At 47.5% G+C, this 26,965-nt stretch overlaps 1 protein-coding gene across 3 annotated transcripts; it reads right to left on the bottom strand.

The window, feature by feature from the left end:
• Window positions 1–223: 223 nt before the first annotated feature.
• LOC137591172 (BCL-6 corepressor-like) lies at window positions 224–26,288 on the bottom strand. Of its 3 annotated transcripts, none has more exons than XM_068308986.1 (13): window positions 25,474–26,288; window positions 23,107–23,186; window positions 17,835–21,485; window positions 15,044–15,347; window positions 13,723–14,145; window positions 13,064–13,291; window positions 10,963–11,309; window positions 8,043–8,201; window positions 6,685–6,851; window positions 6,428–6,573; window positions 5,294–5,371; window positions 4,751–4,934; window positions 224–2,036 (listed from the first exon to the last, which is right to left on the bottom strand). In XM_068308986.1, the coding sequence occupies exons 2-13, from the start codon at window positions 23,107–23,109 to the stop codon at window positions 587–589; spliced, it is 7,140 nt and encodes a 2,379-aa protein (XP_068165087.1). In that variant the 5' UTR covers window positions 23,110–23,186; window positions 25,474–26,288; the 3' UTR covers window positions 224–586. The 3 variants fall into 3 exon arrangements, with proteins under 3 accessions (XP_068165087.1, XP_068165088.1, XP_068165089.1); XM_068308987.1 differs by having other exon boundaries at window positions 25,910–26,288; XM_068308988.1 differs by lacking the exon at window positions 23,107–23,186.
• Between the last annotated feature and the right edge of the window lie 677 nt (window positions 26,289–26,965).

Below are 26,965 nucleotides of genomic sequence, written 5' to 3'. Positions count from 1 at the left end.
AATGTGCGATAAAATTTTTTTACAAAACATTTTCATGAACGTAATTAAAAATGGGAACCAAAAGAAGATGCTTTTTAAAAGGTACATTATGGACCTCCTGAGCTTCCATCTACAACACCTGAGCACCTGAACGAAAGAGTCACTTCCTGGATCGGTCACATGGGTTTATCCATGGCCACACCCATTCAATTTAAAAAAAAAAAAACGAATTCAGACAACGTACTTGGACTGGTTTCTCATTCTTTATATTTATTGGACAATATTTTTGTGACAAAAGCCAACATGACGCTGCATACAAAACCACACAAAGGTAACCAACCGGCTTCCAACCAACAAACCACGTCACAGATACGGCATTGTGCTGCAAATTGGACAACAGTGAGGAGTGTATTCATAAATTAAAAAACACATATGTACAGTATGCATATAGTACACACGATACTGTCAGCCTGTCCACTGGGGGCACTCTCCATTTCACGCGCCTCAGATATGTTTCAACAATATTTACATTCCGTTCCTGACTCCTGTTGTGGTGAAAAACATCTCAAGATGTTCGTCTTCTCATTTCCTTGGTTCCGTTCAGTTATCAGGATTTTGTTTTGACCTTTGCACCTTTCCCAGCAGCCTTTGCTTGCTCTTTCTTTATGTCCTGCTGGATGTTAGCTCCCCCTATTTTGATTGCTAGGTCCCTGATGTGGACTCGGACATTGCCCAGATTCCGTTGCCAGGCAGTGTCCATCTTGATGGTCTTACCTCCTTGTCCTTGGGCGTCACAGGCGTTGGCTTCGTTTTTAGGGGCTGTGCTCGTGCAGCCAATTATCTTTATTCCCTGACTTTCCCACATCTTAGTGTCCACTGTTAGCTTTGCAGGGATGGTGACTCCGACACTCTTACTCTGCAACTGTTGTGGTTCCAAAATGGTACCATCAACTGAAGTGTCTGGCTTTGAGGAATCCGAAGGAGACTCTTGATTTTGTCGCTTCAACATGTTCACGTCCCCCTCACCATTGGGTTCTGCTGGAATAGAGGTGGTCTTGTTTTGTATTCTCTCTGGTTCTGACATAGAAGCTTCTGCTTTGGTGTCAGAATTCATAGTGCTCCTACTTCGCAGTCTTTGTGGTTCCCACACATGAGCACTGGTTGCCACGTTGGGCTTGACTGAATTGTTCCTAATAGAAGTAGTGTCTTGCTGTTGTTGCCACATGCACGAATCTGGATTTGCAGAATTAGCAATCCCAATGTCCTTAGCATGCTGTTGTGGTTGCTCCCACATGCCAAAGTTGATTTTTGTGTTGGATTCAGCAGGTTGAGAGATCCACGTAGTCTTACTCTGTTGTCTTTGCGGTTCCCACATGCCAGCGTCAGCTGTAGGGTCCGCCTTTACGGGATTAACATTCCCGGTAATCTTACTTTGATGTCTTTGGGGTTCCCACATGTTGACATTTACGGTCACATTGGTCTTCGTAGGAACTGGAGCTCCATTGTTTTTACATCCAAGCTGTTGGGGTTCCCAGATTCTAACATCCTTTTTGGTTTCCATTTTACCTGCCAGAGTAGAATATCCCAGATTTTTAAGTCCTTGGAATTGTCCAGACTCTTCGCTTCTGTTTTGCGGTACGTTCTCTACTTTCGTAGCAGCTTCTGTTGCCCCCTGTTGCTGTTGTGGTGGTAATACAGGTGCGACACGAAATGGCGGTCTTGGCGACAATCTTTGTGAAGTTGGTGGGGTAGGCGATGGAGGTGGAGAAGCCTCCAGTGAGTCCCATCGAGTGTCCACGAACTCCAGCGAGGATCCCAGCATGCCTGCCAGCTCGGGGGTGGCCTCCACCAGCTCCAGAGGGTCCTTGACATCTGGCCTGAAGGAGGCTAGTTCCTGCTCATCAGGACCCGTGAGGAGCTGGGACAGGGACGCCTGTCGGTAGAACTCATCTTCAGGAAACAGCTGCACGTTGAGCTGCGGGAAGAGGCGCCGGAAAGACCGGGACGTCATCCGAAGTCGTCCAAGGACGTCGGAGAGGAGGAGCCAGTTCCTGGGGCTGGAAGAAAGACGGGAGAGAATTTCAGGAAACTGCAACAGAACCAGGACATGTGACCTCTGTGATTCCAACATGTTGGTCACATGTCTGAGCGTTTGAAAACAAACAACGATTGACTGTTGGACTAAAAACACCAGAAATTGACTACGACCAGTCAAACAAGGCCAGGAGTTGATTCCTCAAAATTTTTAACTGTGCTTTACGGCAGTTAACTACAGCAACTGTGAACTATCTCCATGGTAGAACGTAGCTAGCCTGATCACGGCAGCAACTTCCTGGCTTTTACGCACCATTAACCCTTTACCTATGGTGCTAGCGCCTGCGCTAGGAGCTGGCAAGTGTGGGTAAGTGTACACATATGGTTCATTACGGTAGTCGCAACCATGCGTAAATGACATTCAAGACAAAACACTGGAAGTATCGCAAGATCGTCACACAGCTTCTCAATATCGTAAGTCCTCAGAAGTTGGCTCAACCTAAAACAATTCCAACACTAACAGAGAGATGAAAATCTGTGCTCTCTATCAACTTTGGGATTTTTTATCAATCTTTGGAGGACCTATCGTATTGAGAATGACGTGTGACGATCTTGCCATACTTCTGGCATTTTATCTTGAACGTCATTTACGCACAATTGCAGCTACCATAATGAACCATAAGCAGGCAAACCTGTTTCCGACCACAATTTGTTGTGGAAGGTCCTTCGAATAGCAATTTTTTTGAATTCCAAATACATTTTTCCAATTACAAATAATGTAAATGGTCTTAATCAGTTCCAAGACGCATAATGTCATATCTATATCAAATTGTATAGTAATGAAACATATCAAAGAAATGTAAAAGAAAGAAACAAACACGAGAAAGAAAAAAAAACATCGACGTAATCAGGTTAGCCTAAGGTACGAGCTACCGTTGTCTTTTGGACAGAAGTTAACGGTACCGTAACTCGCACTATAGGCAATGGAACGCAAATCCAAGTGACAAATTATTGAATAAACTAAAATAAAAAACACATTACCGTCACGTTTTCTCTCAACTTTTCTTGCCTTTGTCGCACTTGGCGGCTAGAAAAAGGCGTTTGTTTTGCGTTGGACTTCAAAATTTTGTTCGACTTCTAAGACAAATTTTTTTTGGAATTTTCTGGTCGAATTCCGATTTGTTCGATGTCTAAAGTGTTCGAAAACCAAGGTTTTCTTGTGTGTGCACATACACACACTTGCCAGCTCCTAGCGCAGGCGCTGGCGCCGTAGGTAAAGGGTTAACTGTCTGCTAGATAACAAATCTTTGCTAAGCAAATGTCTTCCTGGCGCGGATGATCATCAACGTCTGAGTGATCCATGGGAGCCAAAGGGACGCCAAACAGATTCATGGTGTTTCAAAGATCTCAATCGCATCAAATTCTCTCTGATTTCAGATCGCAGAAAAAACCCAGAGCGGCAAAAGGAGAGCGGCCGCACGAAGAAGACCCTTTTAGACATTCTGCCGTGGCGGCATCAACACGAGCGGAGGTGTTATCGAGCCGTGATGACGAGACCACGTGTTGCTCCAAGTCCAGTCGCTGCCGGAATGTTAAACAAGCCGACGAATGCACGCGAGCGCGCCGAAGTGTGTGAGAGCGAGTGTGTGTCGGTACCCGGTGGCCTTGTACCCGGGAGGAGCCATTAATACTACATCAGACACCAGAGGGAGGGGGAAAAAAAAAAAAAAAAACAGCGAGAGAGGGAAGAGAAAGGAGGAAGAGAGAGGAGGAGAAAAGCGACAGGGGAAGAAGACGAAGTGGAAGCCAATTAGCCGCGTCGCCACGGCGATGCAATCCTCGCTAACGACCTCTCCATCTGTTCTGCCTTTATCTCTCCCTCTTTCTTTCTCTCCGTCCCCCCCCCCTCTGAGGATCTCTTTTCTCTTCCGCTCGCGCCGCTCTTCGTTCGCTCTCTCCCTCCTCCATCCCCTTCCTTCTCTTCCGAGCCGACTTTCCACCACCTTAATTGGACCGTGTGCGAGTGTGAGAAAGAGGGAGATGTGTTACTAACACTGAGAAAGAATGCGAGAGTGTGAGACGGGGGGGAAGAGAAGAGTGGGAATAAGAAACGACAAAGTGCGGGTGCGGCCTTTGTTCGCTGCTTTTCTTTCAGTCGGCTTCGTTTATCCCTTATTTTAGAGCGTCTTTAACCGTAATTTAGCGTCGCTTGTTGGATCGCAGCCTCTCCGCGCTCATATATCAGATCTCTCCGTCCGTCTCCAATTAGCTCTGATCCGTTCTTCTTCTTTGGTGTGTCTGTACACATTTATCACGTCTTGCCTGACACGCAGCTGCCCCACCCCCCAGATATTTCCAGGATTACTCATCCTCATCTGTTAGCTGGATGGACCCAAATGGACTTAATGAACGCAGAAGACTCCATCGATATCCATCCTAATAATAATAATAATAATAAACGGACTTTTACCGGCGGCTTTCCAGATGCCTTCCTACCCCGCAGCAACTTCCAGTCGCTCCCAGGGAACTTGAGGCGTTCCCCAACTCAAGTAAATCCTAGTTCTACCCCAGGGTGTCATCATGTTGCCTGGAAACACCTACAGGGAGTCGCCTCGGGGACAGTTCAACCACGTGCCTGAATTCATTTGGTTCCGTCCCAGCATTACATGAACGCCCTGGACCGGTGACGCGGCTCAGGCTATCAGAGCAGCTGGGCGTCGGTTCGATTTCCACTCACCCCTGGGCCAGAGACACCTGGATGTTGTAGCAGGGCAGCAGCGGCCGGTCGGACAGCTCGAACTCAAACACCTCCCTTCTCGCCCGCTGGTCCTCGTCCTCATCCTCCTGCTCATCCTCCTCCTCCTCGTCGGGCCCCGGCGGGTCAGCCAGGATGTTGAACCCCCCTCCTTCCTCAGACGGCTCTGGAGACAGAAAGGACATTGTTAGCGAACCGGTTCAGGAATCCCTTCAGTCGTCGACGTGTTCGCTCCCGTTACCGCGCCTTCACACGCGTCACATGATCAGGTGCGAACGCCTCTCCTCACCAATTTACATCTACTGGCACCAGCCTGCGTGAGGCGTTCGTGAACACACACAGAACGCCCTTCATCCCGTTTGCTCCCCCCTTCCTGTTTCACTGTTTCTTTAACTTCTGCCTGCAGTTGTGGGTCATCTGAGCCAACTTCCTCAAACCCCTAAATTATTTCTCCCACCGAAAATTTCTGTTTCCCCTTGACGATCGAGCCGATGCATGGTTGAGTGTGTTTGCGTGGAGACTAACCACACACGGAGCTGCCGTAAAACTCCCAGTAGATTCCTGGATCGTCCTCCGACCTTCCCTGGAGGTCGGAGAGATAGTCTGCAAAAAGGAGAAAGAGAAACGGAGTCAGTGGCTTTTGTGGTCTATCAAAGAGGAGCGAGGATGAAGGCAGCGAGATGAAACAATGAGCCACACGCACACACACACACACACACACACACACACACACACACACACACACAGAGAGAGAGAGAGAGAGAGAGCGAACGACGGAAAGAAGAAGATGAGTGTTTGTGCTCAGACGGTGCCGGCTTGTCGCCGCGGCGCTTGGCGCTGAGTAGATGGATGCTGGCAGGAGTGTGTGTGTGTGTGTGTGTGTGTGTGTGTGTGTGTGTGTGTGTGAGGCGGTAAGCTGTTCTGGGATTCAACAGCCAAGCCTCATTAAACCCCTCTGGAGAGAGAGCGAGGGAGAGAAAAGGAGATGGAGCGAGAGAACAAATACAGGCGGTGAATGGTAATCAGACCGGCTGGCGAACGCTGACGTTTCAATCATTCACTCTAAATCTCATTCATTCTTGTTTCTGCTGTTTTATTTAATCTTTTATTTATATTCCTTATTATTACAACGGAGTGTTAGGGCCACGTTAAGAAACAACCCAAAAAAATGTGAACTTGGCGTTACGACGACGACGGGAGGCGTTGGGATGGCGTCGGCTCGCTGAGCTTTAATTCTCTTTTGTGATGTGAGCGGGTTCCGGTCTCAGATGTGAGCCTGGAACCAGCTGGACTCCAGCTGCTGCTTCGCAACACATCTGGAAACGGACTCGTACATCAAGGAGCCGCTTGCATTCTGTCTCCTACGGCCGAGGGAACCATCGCGGGAACCTGCGACGTCGGGTTCATCGAAGAAAAGAGCTCGTTTTTCTTCCGTTAGTGAGGACGGTTCTATTAGAGACGCTTCCTCATAGCGGCGGATTTTAAATAGAACCGTTCTTCCTGTCCTATAAATAGAACGTGGAGACGCTGCAGTTTGAAACCTAAAACGTGTTAAAGCTCGCAAAACGAACTGCTGATCAACGCAGCTGTTGCGTCCGTCTACCTCCGCCGGCGTTTGGATGTGATTGATGTATATGTACAACCCCCCCCCTCTCTTACCCTCCAGGAAGGTTTCCATGGTAGCGCTGTGGGTCATGTTGATTGGTCCCCGCCCAGAGTAGGAGGTGAGGGTGGGGTCGGCCCCGCAGGCCAGCAGGAAACGCACCACCTCCACGTGGTCGTTCTCCACGGCGTCGTGCAGCGGTCTGGAGCGGAAAATGGGATCAACGCGCCGTGAGAGCGTTTCTTCTTAGCTCCGCCCACACAGCCATCAATGTTCACAACACGGTTCACCGGTTCAACCCGGTCGCCCCTACCTCGTTCCGTCCTGAGCGCTGCAGTTGACGTCGGCGCCGTGCTCCACCAGGTGCCGTACGATCCCCAGCCAGCCGCGGGCGCAGGCCTCGTGCAGGGCGCAGTAGCCGGCGTTGTCCCGGTGGTTCACGTCACACAGCCGCCGCTCCAGACAGTACAGCACCACCTCCTGGACGGGAGGAGACAAGACGGGTGGGGGAGCCAATGAGACGCCAGCCTTCGCGATATCACGATCACACATCACCTAACATCTGCTTCCTGATGACATCACGCGGGTCGTAAAAGACGCCGGACGCCGGATGGAGCGGGACAGATTTAGATGCCTGTGATCACCTGATCTTACATCATTACCCACAATTACCCTGCAGCCCGAAGCCGCCATCACTCATCGGTCGCAGCGCCATCATCATCATCATCATCATCACACAGTCTGCGTGTGCCTTCAAGGAAGCGACGCAATCGCCGCGAAGCTCCGCCCGTCTGAGAGGGAAATGTATTTTTAATTTTGCCGTGGACCGGCCAAGGAAGGAAGGAAGGCAGGAAGGAAGGAAGGAAGGGCTCCCTCCCGCTCGTCTTCTGCTCTCTGGAAATGATTGCGGCTTGAAAAAAAAAAAAAAAAATGTGTGTGTCGTGAAAGATGATGGCTTCATTTGCAAACCGAGCTCGTTAGCTTCACCGCTCGACGGGAGAGAGAGCGCGGGCGAACGAGGCAGGGTGACACTCGGGAGGCCTGACAAGAGCTGTCACACGGCACATGAAATATTCAGAGTGTGTGTGTGTGTGTGTGTGTGTGTGTGTGTGTGTAGGGGCGGTTTGACAAATACCTACACACACACACACACACACACACACACAATTTTCTACCTCCAACTGATTTCTACATGCAGGCTGAATTTCAATAAAGCTGAAGACTCATTGTTCTAACTTTAATGCCACAGGTTCGAGTTTCAAGCTGTAAATGTGTTCCGATGGCGGCGCCACACCAGAAGGTCACTGGGTCGTTAGAATCTAAATGTCTGTCTCTGTAGATATTTTTTATTTTTAGCTGTAAACTATTTCAGGGTAAACTGGATTCTACTTCTGGATGAAATGAGATTTCTCTCCAGGACAAACACAGGTTTCTAATCGGAACACGATGAGGATTCTTCCAGAGTAAAATAAGTTTATTTTTAATAAAACACACTTTTTTTTGCGGATATCAATATATAATAATTGCTGACTGGCAAAAAGTTTTGCCACTTTTTTTTTATTGTACACACGTGCACGAAGATAACATGACAGAAACATCTCAGCCATGACAACAGCAGCCCTTTGGCTCCGCCCACCCCACCTGGACGTGCACCTGTGCCTCTCACGTTACCTCGTATCCCAGGCGTGCGGCACGTTGCAGCAGCGTCTCGCCGGCGTTCTTGTTCACAATGAGGCGGCGGACCTCGGGGGGGACGGGCCGGGTCGGCGGGGCCTGCTGCGGCGAGGGAGGCCGACGGTTGGGCGAGTTAGACGGATCAGATAGAGGAACCTGTGTGTGTGTGCGTGTGTGTGTGTGTGTGTGTGTGGTCAAAGAGAGAGAGAGGCATTTAAAGTGATTAGCATGTGCTTGAGAATTTGTTTGATTACACACATTGTAATTAGACACACGCTCAGGAAAACAGGCGCTCGCTCTGTTGACATCCATCATTGTCAGATGTTTTCTCTTCAACACCACGGCCGTATGCCAAACACACACACACACACACACACACACACACACACACACGGAGCCAAGCTCAGTTGAAAATAGCACTGTCACCACCTCTGCTCCCACGACTCTGTTTTTGCGTGTTTTATGTGTGTGCGTTCGAAGCCCGAGGCCGATGACAGAAAGCTCAGGAGGAGGCGGGAGGAAGGAAGGGGGGAAGGGAGGAAGGGGGGAGGATTTATCTAAACTGAAAGACAGAACAAGCAGGAGACAAATGGCAGGATTGTCTTGGGTGTTTTTCCTCTTCGCATTCTTTCCTGAAGCGTGTTTCTTTTTGTCGTCTTTCAAGCTCAGACTCCTCCGGTGGCGCTCCACAAGGCTCCGTTGTTGGTCTCCTTTTTTTAAATTTTTTTTTAAAAAACCCATAATTTCAACACTAGTTCAGGCAATCGTACCTTTATTTGAGACGGGGTTGTGATTCGATTTCCACACCAGCAACAATTTCCCTTGGGATTAACAACTTTTATCCTATTTTTTTCATTCCTCCTCAAGAACTGCTTTTCAGTTTGAGGTTTTTACTTTTTAAAATTTTTTTTTTAACCTGAACTTAATGCAGAATTCATTATTTTTTCATATATTATCTCTTCCGAAAGCTCAAATCTTTCTGTATTTTCTAAACGGAGATAATCAGACGCATACAGCGGTGGATGAAAAGCTGCACTGATGTAGTGAAGCCACAGCAACAGTCTCTGCTGCTTAGCAGCCAGACAGCGTGTGCGCTTTAATCTGTTTGTGTGTAATGTGTGTGCGCAGGCGTCTGTCAAACGACGCCGCTCGCCGCCACGCATCGACAAACAGGATGCAAGCTTTGCCCTGGAGGTGTGTGTGTGTTTTGATGTGTGTGTTTTCTAGCGGAGCAGACTCAAACAAGGAGGAGGGTCGAGCGAAAGCCAAGCGAGAGAGAGGAAAAAGAGAGAGAGAAAGAGACGGTGTGTGTGTGTGTGTGTGTGTGTGTGTGTGTGTCTGTGTGTGTCTGTGTGTGTGTGTCCTCGCTGCCCTGAGGAAATCTTCGGTGCAGCAGCTGTCAAAACGGCACAAGCTGCTGCACACACAGGCGCACACACACACATACACAGGCGCACACACACCCACACAGGCACGGACGCACACACAGGCGCACACACCCACAGAGGCGCACGCACACATACACACACACACAAGGGTGCACACACAGGCGCACACACCCACAGAGGCGCACGCACACATACACACACACACAGGCGCACACACAGTACATGTGGAGAATATTATTCTTCCTCCATAACCTTCAATCACTCCATCCCTCCTTCCCTCTGGTTCGTTCGCTTGCTCTCTCCTTCACTTTAATCTGCAGTGAATTGAATTACTCTCACACACACACTCACACACACACACACACACACACACGCACGCTCGCACGCGTGCACCGTCCCTGCTGAGTTTTCCCAGCGAGCTCCAATCAGGACGATAATTACAACGATTAACAGAGAGGGACGAAAGAAAGGAGGACGGAAAGGCAGAGGATTGTGGGTTTAACAATTTGATGGGATTTCAGCGAGACGGTGAAATCTTCCAGCATTTATCAGGTCCTAAAAATTTGTATTGTTCCGTGTCTGAAACGGTCTCGACGTTCAAGCTCAGAGGATCAAATCTTTAGACTATTTTTGTCAAAAAACATCAATTTCTGTTTTATTAGATTTGAGTTCTGAGGTTGGGCACATCCTTTGTGGGTGGAGCCGACCACGCCTTCAGGTCACTGGTTGTTGGGGGACAGGGGATTGATGGTGGAATACCCGCAACCTGGAGCAGGACACACCACAGGGCAGGATTCTCCCATCTCCAAAGGTGGACCAACCTAGATTGCCCACAAGAAAGAAATCAAAGTTGCTTTCTTGTGGGCAACATTTAGGTCAATGTCTTACCAGAACTCGTCACACTACAACAGGAAGTTATGACCACCAAGACCTCAGTAGTCGGTCGGTAGTCGTGCACCAATGAGCTGCCTGTCAAGACATGAAGTGTCCAAGTTGAAACAAGACGCATCTGTCAAGACATCAGGCACTTTTGTTCCCAGAAGGGAGAGATGTAGATTAGAGTATCATCAGCATAGGGAGGAAGTCATGGACATCATCCTGCCATTGGCGTGAAAAGGCCAGGGCATGGGGCCACCAAGATGGACAGGGTCCAAGGTGTAGGCTGAAAGGTTCCTGAGACAATCCAGAGGACGGTCCAGTGTGCATACCGGGACAGAACTCCTTGTCCGGTATGACCAATATGTGGGATAGTGTGCAAGATCATCCATGCCAACGATGGATTAGAAGCCGTCAAGGGCCATTGGGTTGGAACCCTGACGGATAGTATCCGTGGTCATCGAGTATTTCAAGACCCAACTGGAAGTGATTCCCAGTGCTCCCAGTATGTCCACCAAGCACTGGTCCACGGTATGTTCGACCTCCCCCACCATGCTACTGAAGCTGACTCCAATGCTCTTCTGAACACCAGTGATGCATGATGGGCATCAAACCAAAAATAAAAAATAAAAAAACAAGCACTGGTGACTCACCTTCCCATTCTTTTCCGGATTGTCCGTTCCGTCGCCGTCGCTCCCCTCCTCCATCGCTGTCTCTCCTTCTATGTGCTTCATCTTGCAGGGACGCTTGCCCTTTGGTTTGAGTTCATCGTCATAGCAATGGAAGGAAGTGGGGTCGGGTGAGGAGGACAGAGGAGGAAGTGGAGGCAATGTGGGCAGGAAGCTGGAGAATCTCCGGCTGTCTCTTAGCTTCTGATGCTTGTCCTGGAGGCGGGATGAGGTGAAAGACGAAAAAAATGCAGGGGAGGGTTGCCGGGGGGCAGAGGGGCAAGGTTGCCGGGGGAGATGGGCGGGAGAGGTGGGTGTGGCCACTTGAAAAACTGTAAGATACAGAGAAAGAAGATAGAAGTGAGTAGATAGCCATGCTAACAATGCAGTAAGGATTGAGCTGGATGCTAAAATTAGCATGCTAACATCTGCTAATCACTAGAGACTTGAGTAGAATTATTCGTTAGTTTAGCACAATTTTTGAACTCATATCTGTGAACATTTTTACGATCGTTTTCCATTAAAGCTATGCAAAATTTTAGCATATCTTTTAGCCTGTAGCATCTCTGGATTACTTAAATCCATCCACCTATTTTCTATTCCCGCTTCTACAGCCGTTGCGGGTCGCAAGTTGCTGGAGCCAACCCTAGCTGACTGGGAGTGTGAAGCAAGGTACACTCCGGGCGCGACGCCAGTGCAACGCAGAGCCACATGTACAATGTTGAGTTATATTAATGTTCCTTGGCAAACATCGGAACATCTGAACGTAGAAACACGTTTCAGAAATCAAAAACTAAAACCCAAACTTTGCCCATTTTTATTAGCGTGTTGTTTTCATCTGCTTCCACGAACTTGATCGCGATGACGTCAAACTTTTTATTTGGATTCCACTCCCTCATCCTCCTCTTCCGGAGTTTTGGTGAATATTTTGCGTGAATGTTTGTGCGCTATATTCGCCGTCTCTGAACAAATGAGCTACTGTCTGTCCTTCAGTGGGGGATGAGTTAGATAATCAGAGAGAGGGAGAGAGAGAGAAAGAGGGAGAGAGAGAGAGAAAGAGGGAGAGAGAGGGAGAGAGAGAGAGAGACAGAGAGAGGAACAAAGAAACGCGGAGCCTATTCGCATGAGTGGAGCAGCAAGCGAGCGGGTGCGCCGGCGGGCGAACGAGGTAGCAGATAGTGGGGGAGGGGAGGAGAGAGAGAGAGGCATTTCTGTTTTCCATTGCAGGCGCCTGCAGAAAACACACGCAGGAAAACACACACGTGCTGCGCGCACCATCACACGAGCAGTGTGAAATGTTTTAAATGCTGCGACATGCACCCACGCATACACACACACACACACACACACACACACACACACACAGACACACACAGCCAGAGGTTGTTTCGGGGAGTGACGCCACTTCCATCTGCTGAATAATTTACAAGACCGGACTCACGCAGTAAACCTCTAATCGCAAAACGGCAGCTTTTACTGTTTTACTCAAGTTCACGTCATAATCGTCTCGGTCGCTGGCGAAGGCGGCGTCTCACTAAAATTTAAGAAGTCTAAAAGAAAACTAGCGTAAAAGTAAGAACGGTGCTTAGCGACTTGCTTTCAGGTGCCACCTGTTGTGACGCGTGAGGGTTTCACCAAATTCGGTTAGATTGAAACGACAAGTCTGATGCGACGAATGAACTTAAAGAAAAGAGAGGAGACGAAGAAGACGAGGCCGCAAACACATTCCCTATGCATTACTGCGCGTGTGACGTCGCCATCTGGGACACGTTAGACGGATATTAGCACGCCGTTGGTTCACGCACACACACACACACACACACACACACACACACACACATGGTCTGTGTTATTCCACTTGCGAGCGCCGGCGAGAGCAGAGGAAAAAGAGATGAGGGGGAGGAGAAGGAGGAAATGGAGAGGTGGAGAAGTGATGACAGCAGAGATGAGAGGAGAGAGGCGTAGTTTTTGAACTTCAGAATAAAAGCTTTGGTATTTTATCTTCAAACAGACGACAAACGAGACAAAAGCATAAACGCCCCGTGTAAATCCAAGTTAAAAAATATTTGTAATGTGTTGGATTTACCTCTTGGGTCGTCCCTTTTCACAAACGTGCGGTCACACCAGCCTCCATTGACCTCTGACGTCCCCCTGATGGCAGGGATGTCCACTCTGAACTTCCCCTCTACGTCTGCTGACTTCTGGCCAGAGGGCAGGCATTGGCTCAGCTCACCAGGGAGGCGAGGCTTGTTGAGTCGGAGGCCGTTCAACTCGATGCAGACCTTCAGCTTCTTCACATCGTCCGGGGTCGAGTCTGTGCAGAAGAGCAACCAATGAATGACACAGCAGGCTTTGTGTTTGACCTTCCACTCTTGACGCGGGCCTTGTCTGGCCCAATGCCTCCATCTCCACCCTCATCCTCCACCTACACCGTCAGCTTGACATGCTCTGGAGAACCTGACAAGACCATTGTGCTCAAGAAAAGCAGAAGCCAAAAAGCGTTTGGGCAGATTTTCCATCAAAGTGACAGAAATGGGCTTCGACAACAAACTATTGTTAATATACTGCCCTTTAACGATCACTTGGGCTGTACTTAAAAGTACAAATTATGCCAACTAACATTTCATGACCGTCAGTCAGGAGGTCTGGCCAACAGCCAAGAGAGAAGTTATGAAATTAAATGAGCGTTAATATCAGTGACCTGAACAGAAACACAGCAGAGACCTCGGGCCAGGTTCGTCTTACCGTTGCTTAATCTGGTTTTCTTGTTGGGGGTTCCCATCCTGTCTTCCTCTTCCATCTCTTCCTCCCTGTCGTCTTCCCTTCCTCTTTTCTGCCAGCTGATGATGCTGCTCTGGTGGAAAGGCTCCAGGCTAAAGATGCGCCTCCGATTTATCACTGTGCTGAGATTTGAACCACCGAGTCCTAGTGTCGAGGAGTTTCCCTGGAATATACTTTTGGCGGTAGACAGGAACCGTTGCTGTTGCTGAGAGACAAAACTGCTCTCCTCTGTCTTTTTGTCCTTGTGTGGACCTCCTTCTTCCTCTCTGTTTTTCTTCTGCTCCTCAGTGGAACCGTCAACCTTCTCTTGGTGGACGGGGAGGTTGTCGGAGTAGCGGCACAGAGCCAGAATGGGGAGTTGGCTGTGAGAACTGGATGAATGGAAACCTACAAAGATGACAATGACAATCCCTAAAAATTAGAAACATACATTTTATACAATATGCAGATGACACTCCGTTGTATCTCAACATGAAGAGCACACAGCGGTTGTCCTCCAGTTTTTTCCTTTGGAAAGAAATAATAATAAACGCTGAACAAAATTTAAAAAAAATCAATTACCAAATCTAAAAACTTAAAACTTTTCAGATAATTTCTCTGAAATCTTTGCTTCTCTTTCTTTCTGTCTCTCGCACATTTTTTTCCATCTTCCCATCTCACCTTCACCGACTCCTCCTTTCCTTACCATCAGACTCATTTTGCATGCCATTGCTTCTGGAGACATTATGCGCCATGGCATCAGGCTAGGAAGGGCAATCGTCATGACAACACCGTATACGCGGAGTAATGTGGAGTGCTCTTGAGCCAGGACTTTCAACTTGTTTTGGCTCCGTTAGTCGTTTAGTTTGCGTTTTAAGGAAACAGATTGTTTACACTGGTGTTGACCTTCAGGGAGTCTTTTTGCGTTGACGGAGTAAATATTCAAATGGCTGACGGCTTCCTGAACACAGAGGATAAACTGAGGTGATGAGTTATAAAATCAAAAGGTCTATTTACAGACGTGTGAACACTTCCATGACCGTTGTGTACAGTCTGATTAGTCCACAACAGTTTTTGGTCATTAGCTTTCAAACCTCCAGGCTTAACTTGAAGGTTTCACACAAAGCGGCGCTCGGGTTAACGTCCCGGCTCTAAACTGTAAATGGAGTAAACAGGAAGAGGAGCTTTTACAGTTAAAAAAAAGCCTGCGTCCGTCTTTTCGGCACATTTGAGTAAAAAATAGTGTTTTAATGTCTTTATGTGAGCGCAGACGTCATCCTGCAGAGCTCGCCGGAAATCCTCTTACCTCTCGGAGCCTCGGCGGCGGCGGCGGCGGTGGGGGTTCTTCCTCCCCCTCCTCCCTGTCTCCACTCGTTCCGCTGGCAGCGCTCCCACCCTCCTCCTCCTTCTTTCTTCCCCTCCACCTCCTCCTCCCCTTCCTCCGCCTCGTGTTCCTCTCCCCTCCCTCCATCTCCCCGCTGGTCGTATGCCAGCGCCGTCTCCCCTGCCGCCGCTGCCGCCGCCGTCTCTTCTTCTTCTTCTTTCTCTTCGTCTTCTCTTCCTCCCTCTCTTTCCTTCAGCTCCAGCTCTGAGAAACGTAGCATGGCTCGCTGATAAGAGAATCGAACAAACACGGCATCAGTGAGAACAAATCACTTGATATTTTCCGTTGAACGGAAACTTTTTGTTTGTTTTAACTATAACTTGATTTACAGCTCTTTTCGGCTGACGTCTTCACTTGTTTTAGCGTTCGTACGCCAACTGACAGTTCATTTTCTTTTTTTAGTCGCTCCAGCCTTTAAGTGATGCTCAGATATAAACAGCAGCTGCCGACTCATAGGTGAGGTTTGGGACATTTTTCGTTTGCAGCTGGTTTTGTTGCACAAACACCAGAAAACATAAAACTCTCTCCGCAACCCCAGACGTTTGTGATTTGAAGAAATTAATTCAAATACAGACATTTGGAAAAGCTATTAAAACCAAGCATTTCTAGGATCCCAAGAATTTCAGGACTTTCAGAAAAGTCTACTATTAAAAATATCTTTAATTTTCTTTTTTTTTTTTTCCGGCAAAAGTTGAAGGTGGGAAAAAAAGAGAAGTCTTTTTAAATGATCAATCTTTGCCAACTTCATTTCAACCTTTCTTAGGTCTCAGGTGTGCACAAACCAAAGGTTATCTTCTTATCATATAAAAAGCATGATTTATTTTCCCAGCCAAGGTTTTGTGACGGCAGAGCTCAAATCTCTGTTTACACTTTCTACTGTTGCTGTGAATTTAACTTGAAAATGTGCAAAAAAGTCTTTTCCCTAAGATGCGATCAGATTAAAATCCTGCTCTAACCGCATCACCATCCGACTCGGGGAGACATTTCCTCGTCCGAAAAATACGCTAAATATCCAAAATGTTCGCTCTACACTGATTTGAACCAAATCTCATAACTGCCAGTAAGCGCTCCCAATGCGCTCCCTGACAGGCCAGTATTTCTCGCTCACCTCACTCTGCCCTGACCACAAACCCATTTTGAAATTAATGGGCCGTGAAACGATCTACAAATCCATCCAACGCTGCCGCTCAGCAGCACCCAAGGGCGTAGGAGCAAAATGTGAGTTAATTTGAGCGGTAACCTCCCCCCAGCGCCTCCTTCGCACCGCCGCCCTCCTTCAGGAGACACGACAAACAGCCTTCCAGAGGGAGGAAACCACCTGACAGCTCAGCTTCTGCCCAGAAACGTCCTTTACCAGTAGGAAGACACACCGCCAGGGACAGAGGCAGTTCTATCAGGGTCAATACAGATTATTAGCAATCAAGCGATATTGTGCTGCTGTTAACGTATTGACCTCATCTCAGGGCAACGCTCAAAATCTAAACGCTGTATCTGTAGTTTGTCACCGCTCAACTCTTCTAGTCCACTTCCACTTCAACGGAAGCAGAAAACAGAAGGCATCCGTTTGGTCCGGTTTGGACCATGAAGACGGGAAAGACAGCTGATTACTTACGTGTTGTGACATTAACACAACCCATGGTCCATCAGCAGAACAACACAACTTGGTTTGCACACTTACTGTGTGGGCAAAGAACTGAAGGCTAATCTGGGCTATAAGGAGGAGAAAGATGAAGAGGAGGATTTTATTAAAAGTTCTACTTTCCTTCCTCCTCCGTCTGCCAAAGGATGGTAAAAGAGGATGAAGAGGGGAGGAGGACAGAGAGATTTAATTTGAATTGAAGGGGGGACCTCAAGGGGATGAGGCAGTAAAGAGAAAATGAGGAATAACAACAAGTGACTAACAGATGCAGGGAAACAAAAATAGGCTAAAAAATGTTGGAGTGACAGATGAAAGGAAAGAGAAGTGACTTGATGATAGAAAGAAAGGAGGAGGAGTAGAAGACGTTCTCCTGATGCCACCTACGTTTGGGCGACCTGATCATTCTTTACTGCGTCTTGTATCAGACTCAAACCAGAACCTCCACAAAACACAACTCCTACCACCTCCTAAGTCCACAAAAAAAAACCAAGTGAAAAATGTGAAAACACATTTTTTGTTTCCACCGTGACCATCAACGTAAAGTTTTTGGAGTTTTGTGGTAATGGTCTCCATACATCATTTAGGCATGACAGCTGTTTCTATTTTGAGCTGGTTCCCAACTGGCAAAAAAATGCATTTATCAACCCTATCATTGGACAGATAAGGCCATCCATCTCCTACCTCCATACACACAAAGGACACCCTCAGAATATCGCCGTATTAAGCTATCCTACCAAATATGCCCCCCCAATTTGTGGAAAACACTACCTCTATATATTTACATGGGGAGGTCTTAGAGCTTCTAGGACTAGAGAGACTCTGTTAAAGTACAGCGGTTACACAAGTCCTTTCTTTGGCTATAACACAGTCTTGTACCGTAGAACTGGACCACATTACCTTTTAGTCAATGCGGGTTAAAGCGCCTTGATGAACACTGTCAACATCCAAAAAACAAACTTTAACAGACAGGTACAGTGATAATACTCCAGAACACCAGTGGAAATTATATTTACCCACTCCCGTCTCTCCAGTGTAATAACAATAATAGAATTTAGACGTGGGTTGGGGTCTTACCTGGAGGGCTCTCTGTTCTCTGCTCAGTTTGCTGGAGTCGGCGTTGAGCTCGGTGGTCATGCATTTAATCCGGTCCCCCACGTAACCGGATGAGTTGGCGATTCGCTTAGTGAGACCGGACTGCCGGTTCTTGTTGCAGCCCAGGCCGTCATCTTCGTCAGCCAAAGCATCCATGCCGTCCTCAATTTCCTTCTCATCGTCTTCACATCTAGCAGTGGTAATGCCACAGTTTGGTATCTCCCTCCTGGGCTCTGTCTCGTTGGAGGAAAGGTCGTTACATTTTAGATCTTTTTGAAGTAGCGGTTCTTGAATCAGATCCGCGGACATCAAGTTAAAGCCTGCGCTGGTAGGGTCGGTGGATGGAGGGTGCCGACAGGTTGGGCCCAGTGGGAAAGTGCTTACATGTGTAGGGACCCTGTGGGGATTGTTATTCATGCAGGTCTGGTTATTTCCAAAAGATTGGCCCCTGAAGTCATTATTTCCACCATGTGAACAACTAAAACAGTTTGTTCCACATGCAGGCGGGCTGAGATTGATGTTTCTACAAATTGAGTGCATGGAATTGTGGCTTCCACAATTTGTAAATCTGGGATTGTTGCTCTTGCAGTTAGAAGTATCTGGGTTGCCACTCGGATGTGTGGAACTGCTATAAAGTCCTGATTCACAAGTTGGAGCCATTGGAGTTGCATTTCTGCAACACGGGCCCGCAAAAGTTCTGGTGGCAACGTTTGGAGCATTTCCATCAGCACTGTTACCCTGTTGGACATAGTTGTTTGCACATACGATAGTGTTCAAAGAGCCTCCATTGGAACGAAAAGTCCCAGATACAGGAACATCTCCACATGTTGGTCCCTTACTGCTGGAGACTGCAGAGTCTGAAAGACACTTGCTTGTGACTGCTCCCATGATATCGGAACTGCTACCGTCACTAACAATGTTTTCTTTGCCATTTCTGGAAGGACTTTGTTCATATTTAGCAGTTTTATTAGCGGGGCCTTCTGAATTAGCTCCATCACTTATGCGCTTCCCCTCAACTCCATTACTGCTACCATGAAGAATGACCCCTACAGTCTCAGCAACACTAGAGACTCCAGTTTTACATTTTCTGGAAAACTGTTGTAAAGACGTTCGGGCACAGCGCATTGTCTGTTCATCTGACAAGTCCTGGAATGGACTAAGTGGCTCATCATTCTCCGGAACTTCTTCAGGGATTTCCACAGGAGGAGAAGGAGGTGAAGATGTATTGTGATAGGGAAGTTGTGATTTTGAAGTTTGGATTGGTACGCCTGGTCTGTGCTCTGCAGCCTGGCTGGGAGGGAGGACCTTCAAAGAACATAGCTCTCTTTCTTGATTGTGACTGAAGCCACTTCCACCATGCTTGGAGTCTCCTCTTATGGTGGAGAGGGAGCTGTGTGTATTGGTGGATGAATCATCTTCTGCCTCATCATGCACCAGGTCAATAAAAACTATATCTTCTCTGGCTGAAGTGAGGTTTTTGCCTGAATCTTTTGTCATTTCCTTTCTTTCATTGTCTCCCTTGTGGGATCCATCAGCATCTGGCCTCTCCTGGCTTCTGAATAGTTCAGGATTGAAGGTCTTTTCCTGTGTCTCAAGTTGGTCAAGACCTGGTTGACAAGAAACGGGAGGTGGGGGTATCCCCCTAGATATTTGGTTAGCCATGAAGTCACCTGAACTTGGATGCACTCCATATGGAAGGCCATGTTTCGGCGCAATGCGAGGTGGGTAATAACTGCTACTCCCAAGCAAGACTGGGTGGGGATAGACAGGTCCTTTACCTGGCATGGTCATACGTTGTAGGGACATATTCTCAGCAACAGAATATGGGATGTAGCGGTTGGTGTACCCTAAACCAGGGGGTAGGTAGGAGTCACCATAGCTTTGACTGGAAGATTTACCGTTTTCCTTTTGTTGCTGTTTTGGATTTGATTGCCTTTCTTGAGCATCTAGCTTAACAGTGGTTGTGCTCTGTTTTCCAGGGCATGCATGAGTTTCTCCTTTACTGACAGGGTGGACCTTCTCCAAATCACCAGGGGGGAATCGTGGCCATTCGGCTTTGGACTTTGGGGAAGGAGATGATACACAAGGTCTTCCCCCTGTGGCAGGGTTTACCTCAACTGCCATGGACCCAGGTGAATTCTGCAACTGTGGATGATGATCTATGATCTTGTTTTTCATAAACTGGGAGCCTCTGTTGTGGTCAGAACTCACAGATGGGGAAGGGCCTGGAACAACCCAAGTGGAGGGCAAAGTGCTAATAATTTCAGGGTGATCTGGAGTCTTTGCAGATTTGCTGATGGCTGGGGGTAGGTTGTCTTTTAAGTGCTGATCCTGACTGGAAAGCAATCCATAAGAAGATGGTGGTAAGTACCCCAACTTTGTCAGGGTCTCTAATTTGGATGGGAATCCATTTGAGAATTCTTCCAACTCTTTGGCAGACAGAGGTTTTTCACCAGGGTTTTTGGTAGTATTTTGAGGTACAGCTCTGTCCAGCGATGTCTTGGCAGGTGAGATACACTTATCTGCACTACAATACTCTGAGCTGGCATCTTTGGTTTTGTTGCTGCCTGACCGCAAGGGAGAGCAGTGCTCAGAGCTCAAAGTACTCATATAGAAGGGATGAGAGGCTGCATGCGAGGTTGCGGATGCTGAGGTGCGTCTGTATAGGGACTTCTGGAGGTTTGTAGTAGTGTTGTTCAGGGGGGGGACTGAGCATGCAGGATGGGTAACAGGGGTAGATTCTAAGGTAGCAGTGCTAGATGAACTGTTAACAGGGGCACTACTACTTCCACCACTTTTGCTGCCCAGAGTGCTATTGGTGGTAGCAGGCTGGGTGGCTTTGGTGCCACTGCTGCTATGTCTGTCACTGTGGTTAACAGATTGTGGCAGGTGCTCCTGGTGTATTTGAGGACTGCTACTGAAGGCAGAGTGTTCCTGATGCATCTTAGGACTGAGACCCTGCAAGGTCTTGTCTGAGCAGTGGGACAGGGGTGAAAGAACGGCAGCGGATGTAGCGGCATGCAGTCTGACTGGATGGGCCAGCGAGGTCGGGATATGGGCTGGCGCATAATGCGGGAGGTAGAAAAGTCTTTCCTCCCCAGTTGTGCTGCTTCCTGCCCCGGTGGCACACAGAGATTGATATGCCAGCTGTTGGTGGATTAAGGGCGATGGTTGGGACAGGAACGAGGCCTTGTATGCCATGTCCAGGAAGGGGTACATTGTTGCATCAGCATAAGGGCTGATCCAGGGCAATCTCAAGAAGCTGCAAGCACCATTCAGGCCCAGTTCTGACTGCTTGTCATTGGACATAAGCCGGCGGTCCAGTCCCAGGCCGTCACCTCCTGCAGCATGGATGATTAAGGGTTTCTGAAATCCTGGTGGTGGGCTCTTATAAAGCCCAACATATCCATTTGCCGATTTCTGTCCATCTAACAGAGTGAGGTCTGGTTTATAAATGAGATCATAGCCAAGTGGGAGAGAAGTGCCAGCCTCCCGGGGTTTTTCCCCAATGAGAGGATGGATGCTGGGATATAAAATTCCTCCGTGGGGGCGGTAGCTTTCCCCCACCAGAGCGTTGCGGTCAATGCTGAGAGCAGCTAGTGGGTTCATCCTGTAAGAAGCACTGGCATCCACCTGGAACATGGAGAAGACAGTCAAAGTATGCAATGGCTATACTGGAAGTCAAACTACGAATGATGTGATTGGTCGGTCCATCGTAATTCTAATTAGCTTTTCTGGTGGACTCAATAAGTGAAAACTACAAGTGCCGATCAGACAAACACGCATGACTTCTTGTGCACAAGGGAAATAAAAACTGGGACCACTGTTCAACCAGAAGCTCGACCTTGCGATTAACGGGGTGTTTTTTCAGGTTAAAGGTGACATCCTGGTTTCAACAGTAAGTGGCGCTAACGACAAATTCAGTTGTTCAGTCTTAGTAGAATGAGGGCAAACCGGATGATGTCATTAATGGGCGCCAGACATTTATCAAATGGCTGCGAACAACACGGAAATAAAACATCTCCGTCTCATCCGCACCCAGCTGTTTTTATCCAGATGAATGGAAGTCAATCTCATGATTATGTAAATCAGCTGCAGTGCCCTAAATAATCGTGATCAGGCGATTATCTAATGATTGTTCCAGGAAGGCTGTCACCCAGAGGCGTGAAATTTGGCACAGATTGATTTTACGTGAATTGAACTAATCTAATTCACCCTACAACCCTTAAAAGCACCGTTCTGTACCAGCTAGTAACACAGCAGTGACTTCCTCGTAGTGAGCTTGGAATCACGTTGTTGCACCGCATGCGACCCACCAACCAACCAACGAACTGACTGACCACCAACCGGAGCCAAAAGTTTTTGGTAGTCATGAAAATTCAGGTGGATTTTAAGGGTTGAAACAATGTTCTGATAAAAACGGTCGAATCCTGAATGACCAGCGGCAACAACAACACGTCTCTCGACGGTAATTTGCTTTAGCTGCGTTCACGCTCGACTCAACCAACATCGTCGGCTGGATGCGTAACAGCTCTGCAGTATTGATTCAATCGGAACGATTCTCCCTTTTGCACAGTTAAAACTCAGAGATGTATAACTCAAGGACGGACGGGAATGAAGGGCAGTAAAAGGGTTTTGTACAATCTCCGCTGCAGAAAATGAAGCCTGTGATTTTCATTTTTCCTTTCATGGAGAAAAGTAAGAGCAGTCCTTTTTTATTTTTTTTTATTGCTGGATGACATACGACGCCCGGAGGAGCTACTCTTTCAGTCTCCCTTGACAGGAAACGGAGGGAGAAAAACGCTCGACAGGAAACTGAGGGAGAAAAAAGTGAAGGCAAGGGTGAGAGAGAAAGAGAGAAAGGAAGCATTAGATAAACAAAGGAGCGCTAGAGACAAAGGAAGAGCGTGGCAGTACGAGAGAGAAATACTGAAGGAAAAAAGCTGCCTAATTGAATTTCCTGTCACACGGCTTCGTGAACCATCTCTGATTGGCTATCAGCCGCAGGGCCATTAGGAAATTATCCAGACAGCTGCGTGGCCGCCTGAGACGGGAAGGAAGCGGAAAGATCCTTCGCTCGCTCTGTTTTCCAGGAGAGATTCCGGATCACGTCTACTCAGCCCATCCCGGCAAGCTCGCCTTTAATAAATGCGTTCCGGCCGGATTAGCGGCGTCCGCCTGCGTATTTAGAGATTGTAGTTTCGGGTAATGGGAGGTCACACCAGTGGGACATGAACTTGACCTTTAACCTTACCATGCTGCGATCCTGCACTGCTCGGGTTTCCGCTTCCGACTGTAACGTCTGCCTGGAGGACACTGCTCAGGCCGCCATGTCTGCAGACGGAGAGGAAAACCACATGACGGGAAGTGTTCAGAGACGTGACGTCTGTCGCCGCCAAGCAGCTGCTTCCAATGACGACTCAAAAATCCAACCTTTTCCTGGCGACACATCCTGACCTTTAAGTCGGGTTCGGTTAGCCAGATGTGCTAACATCAGTTCTTTTTCAGGAAGCAGATGCTGGCAGTCTATCTGTGTTGACACCTCGCAATATGTGGCGCCGACATAACGATTAGCTACCGGCGCTAGCCGAGTGTTAACGCTAACGCTTCCACGTGAAAATCGGATTTGTGCCACGAAAAGCAAAAAATTGTGATTTTTGAAAAAAATTTTGGTGAGGTGGATCCTATATATCCGATTCGAAGCCGCATGGCGTGAGTTGAAGGTGCGCATGTTGAGGGTTGTCGTCATCGGAAACGAGCACAGAGGAGAAAATGTCATGCGTGCATTTGGGTTCGATTAAATTGAGTTGTCTCATGAATGCGCCTCTTTGTGTCGCCGGTGACGCAGACGGCGGTGAATCGATGCGAGCGTGGCCGCCGCTTTGGAGCACAGATTAGAGCCGGATACGAATTCCTCCTCATTATGAATGCCAACCATCAAGATGGGCAAGTCTGAGGCTGGTAATGCGAGTGTGTGTCAGGAATTATTCTCCACGTTCACGAGAATCTTTGAAGATTTGAAAATATAAAAACACAAAATCAGATGATTGGATGTGGTTCCATTATCAGACGAGGCAGGAAAGAGTCTGAAACCATTTTTATGTCATTAATTTCTACCAGGAAGTCAATGACCACACACACACACACAGAGCTCTCCGTCAGCAGCGCCGGCGCTAGGCTCGGCGTCGGTGTGTGTGTGTATGTGTGTGTGTGTTTTATCGCCCAGCCGGGGGACTGATAAGACACGTTGCCTCATTTCCCGAGAAAGTCATAATCCAGCGGAGAGAAAACGGATCAGCGCCGCTCGACCAGCACACACCCTCACACACACACACCCTCACACACACACACACACACACGAACAAGCGCACACTCACACAAGCACACATGCACGAGCACGCACGCACACACAGCTGTCCTTCAATAGTCTGGAGATAAGAGCCGTTATTGAAATCCCAGCTCCCTAACAGCCATCAATCAATGTGTGTGTGTGTGTGTGTGTGTGTGTGTGTGTGTGTGTGTGTGTGTGGCTCCGACGCTCATCCATCAAACCACACGCGCCTGTGCACAAACTCACACTCACACACACACACACACACACACACACACACACACAGCTGGATCTGCTCACTGGGAAATTTATTGGCAGATTTGAAGCCAAATTTCCAGGACCTGGTTTTCCGTTTCCGTCGGGGAGGAACTAAGCAGATTTACACGTATATCCAATCCATACCGGATCCGTTCTGGAGGAGGAGGAGCGGAAAATTAGAGGTGAAAATGGATCATTCTGAGGCGGCCCGTAGGGGAAATGATCGCTTCGTCTCGGGTTCTTGCTCGATTGATCCTCCGATGGTCTTGATGCCTTTCCCTTCCGTCTTTATCGGCAGGGAAACTTAATCGATCACGGACAATCCTTTGGCTTCCTGCGGAACTACTTTGATGTTTTTTTACAGGAAATAGTTCTTTTAAGTGAGATGGCGTGTTGTGTCGTTTTTTAATAACTGCTATTACTGTGACAGGAGCCTCTTTAAAAAGGCCAGAGAAAGCAGATGACATCAGCAGCGGTGGAAACTGGTCTGTTCAAGTGTTCACGGAAACGCCACGCTAGACGCCAACGCCGCTGTTATCCGTCACGCCTCATTTCTCCTGAACGCCAGCATGCGGTTTAAGATTACACGCTGGAGACGCAAAGCCCACGTCTGTTTCTACAACAAAGATGACGTCACAGGTCTCGGCTGCAGCGCTACCCCGTGAAGGTGGTCGATGCCAAGGAAACCATTTAGGGACCTGATGAAAGTGAGGGGGAAATTATGGGATCTGCGCCTTTTATTGGTTCCAAAATGGAATCAGTTGTTTTGGGACTCGACCTTCATCCATCCTCTAAGTTTCAAGAAAATCCATCAAGCAGTTTTTGTGTAATTACGCTCACAATCCAGACAAACATATTCAGTTTTAAATAACCTTCCACCAGTTTCCTATCAGTGATTACTCAGAAGAAATTTCAATATATTATATTCCAGAGGATTAAAAACCAATTAAAATCCCCTTAGGGAAAATAGTCTCTGGATATCACATGTTTATTACATGTCATAAAAAAGTCATCATTTATTTTCAAACTCACCTTCCTCCTCCTCCTTCAGGGGGTGAAGTCCAGTTTTTAGTGTTTCACTTTTATCACCCTTATTTAATATCCATCCGGTAAAAACAGGAAGAATCAGAACACTTAAAGCCTCCCTCGTGCTAAAGTAAATAATCCATCCTCATCGATCTGCCGCGTGCTGATGCAAGGCGGGGGCGTGCGGGCTGACAACACGCACAAACACGCAAAAAAAAAACGGCAAGCAGTGGGAAATAAAAGCAGATTAAAATGGAATTAATGTTGTTCGTTTTTTTTTTGTTTTTTTTTAATCTCTGGTGTGAAAAACTCGCGTTGAGGTAAAAAAAAAAAGAGTAAAAAAAAAAAAAAAAAAAAAAAAAAGGGAAATGTGTCCGGTGCTGATCAGTTTGAAGTGAATCAAATTTAACAAACAACAATAAATTAAAGCCAACAAACACACCTGGACACGCACGCGCCGCCACGCGCCGACCGACACGCGCTTCTCCGGTAACGGGGTGAACTCTCGGTGTTTTCCCCTCCGTGAAGTCCCGGCAGGAAGCAGCGACGGGATCAAATCCAGAAGAGAGGAGAAAAAAAAAAAAAAAAAAAAATCAGTCCGAAGATCAAAAAACAAAAATTTTAAAAATTATTCCTAAACGAGTGTGAATATTCCTGTGGGTGTCGCGTGCGCAGTTCAGGTATTATTCCTCTTTTTCTTTTTCTTTCTTTCCTTTCCGGTCGTCCGTCTGTCTGCCGACTCTTCCTCCTCTCTTTTCCTTCTCTTCCTCCACACGGACGCGGCCTCCCCGTCTTCCTCTCTTTCTCTACTACGTCGTTCTCCGCCGCGCTCACGCTCCAAACCCAGCGTCAAGTGTCAGCAAAATAAAGCGCCGGATTTCCGCTTTCCTCTTTCAGAATAAAACTAATCCGATTTGAAGGAGAGCTCGGGAGAGCGCCTGCCTAAAGAATCACGAACTCCCATCCACGCTTAATATAACAAGTTTTATTTTTTTAGTTTATGTGCGGTCAATCAAATGTCGAAAAAAAAGTAGGATTTCAGGGTGGAGTAAACTTTGTTGAAGCGTTGGATGTATGAAAAGGAAGAACACAATAAATTAAACACATGGATCTATGAAATATTTTAATGACATCAACAGAACCATGACGTCAGTCATCCTGTTGGAACATTGGTCTTAGAATTAAGTTTTAATCAATAGTTAATTAGACGTTTAATATGTTGTGTTTTACTACAGCTTACATATCTGTGTGTGTGTGTGTGTGTGTGTGTGTGTGTGTGTGTGTGTGTTTGCGTGCGTGTGTTTCTGTCAACGCACATTTAATAAATGATGCATCTAATCAATTTATTAAAAGGTCTCTGAAACGTCGGTGCCTAATATTGTAAAGCTTTTATTTTGTTAGCTGAACCTCTTTCTGTCATTAATTAGGATGAATGATGACGACTTCACACAGATATGTTTGAACGATACTCTTCAATACTTCACTTTGTGATTTATTC

This window comes from Antennarius striatus, chromosome 24 (genome assembly GCF_040054535.1).
Source record: "Antennarius striatus isolate MH-2024 chromosome 24, ASM4005453v1, whole genome shotgun sequence".
NCBI classification, from domain to species: domain Eukaryota; kingdom Metazoa; phylum Chordata; class Actinopteri; order Lophiiformes; family Antennariidae; genus Antennarius; species Antennarius striatus.
This window is presented reverse-complemented; position numbering and strand designations above follow the sequence as displayed.

Coding starts and splice junctions, on each gene's coding strand:
- LOC137591172 (XM_068308986.1), bottom strand. Junction 13,292..13,722: donor GAAAACCAGATTAAGCAACG/GTAAGACGAACC, acceptor TCTTCTGCACAG/ACTCGACCCCGGACGATGTG. Junction 11,310..13,063: donor GAAAAGGGACGACCCAAGAG/GTAAATCCAACA, acceptor TGTATCTTACAG/TTTTTCAAGTGGCCACACCC.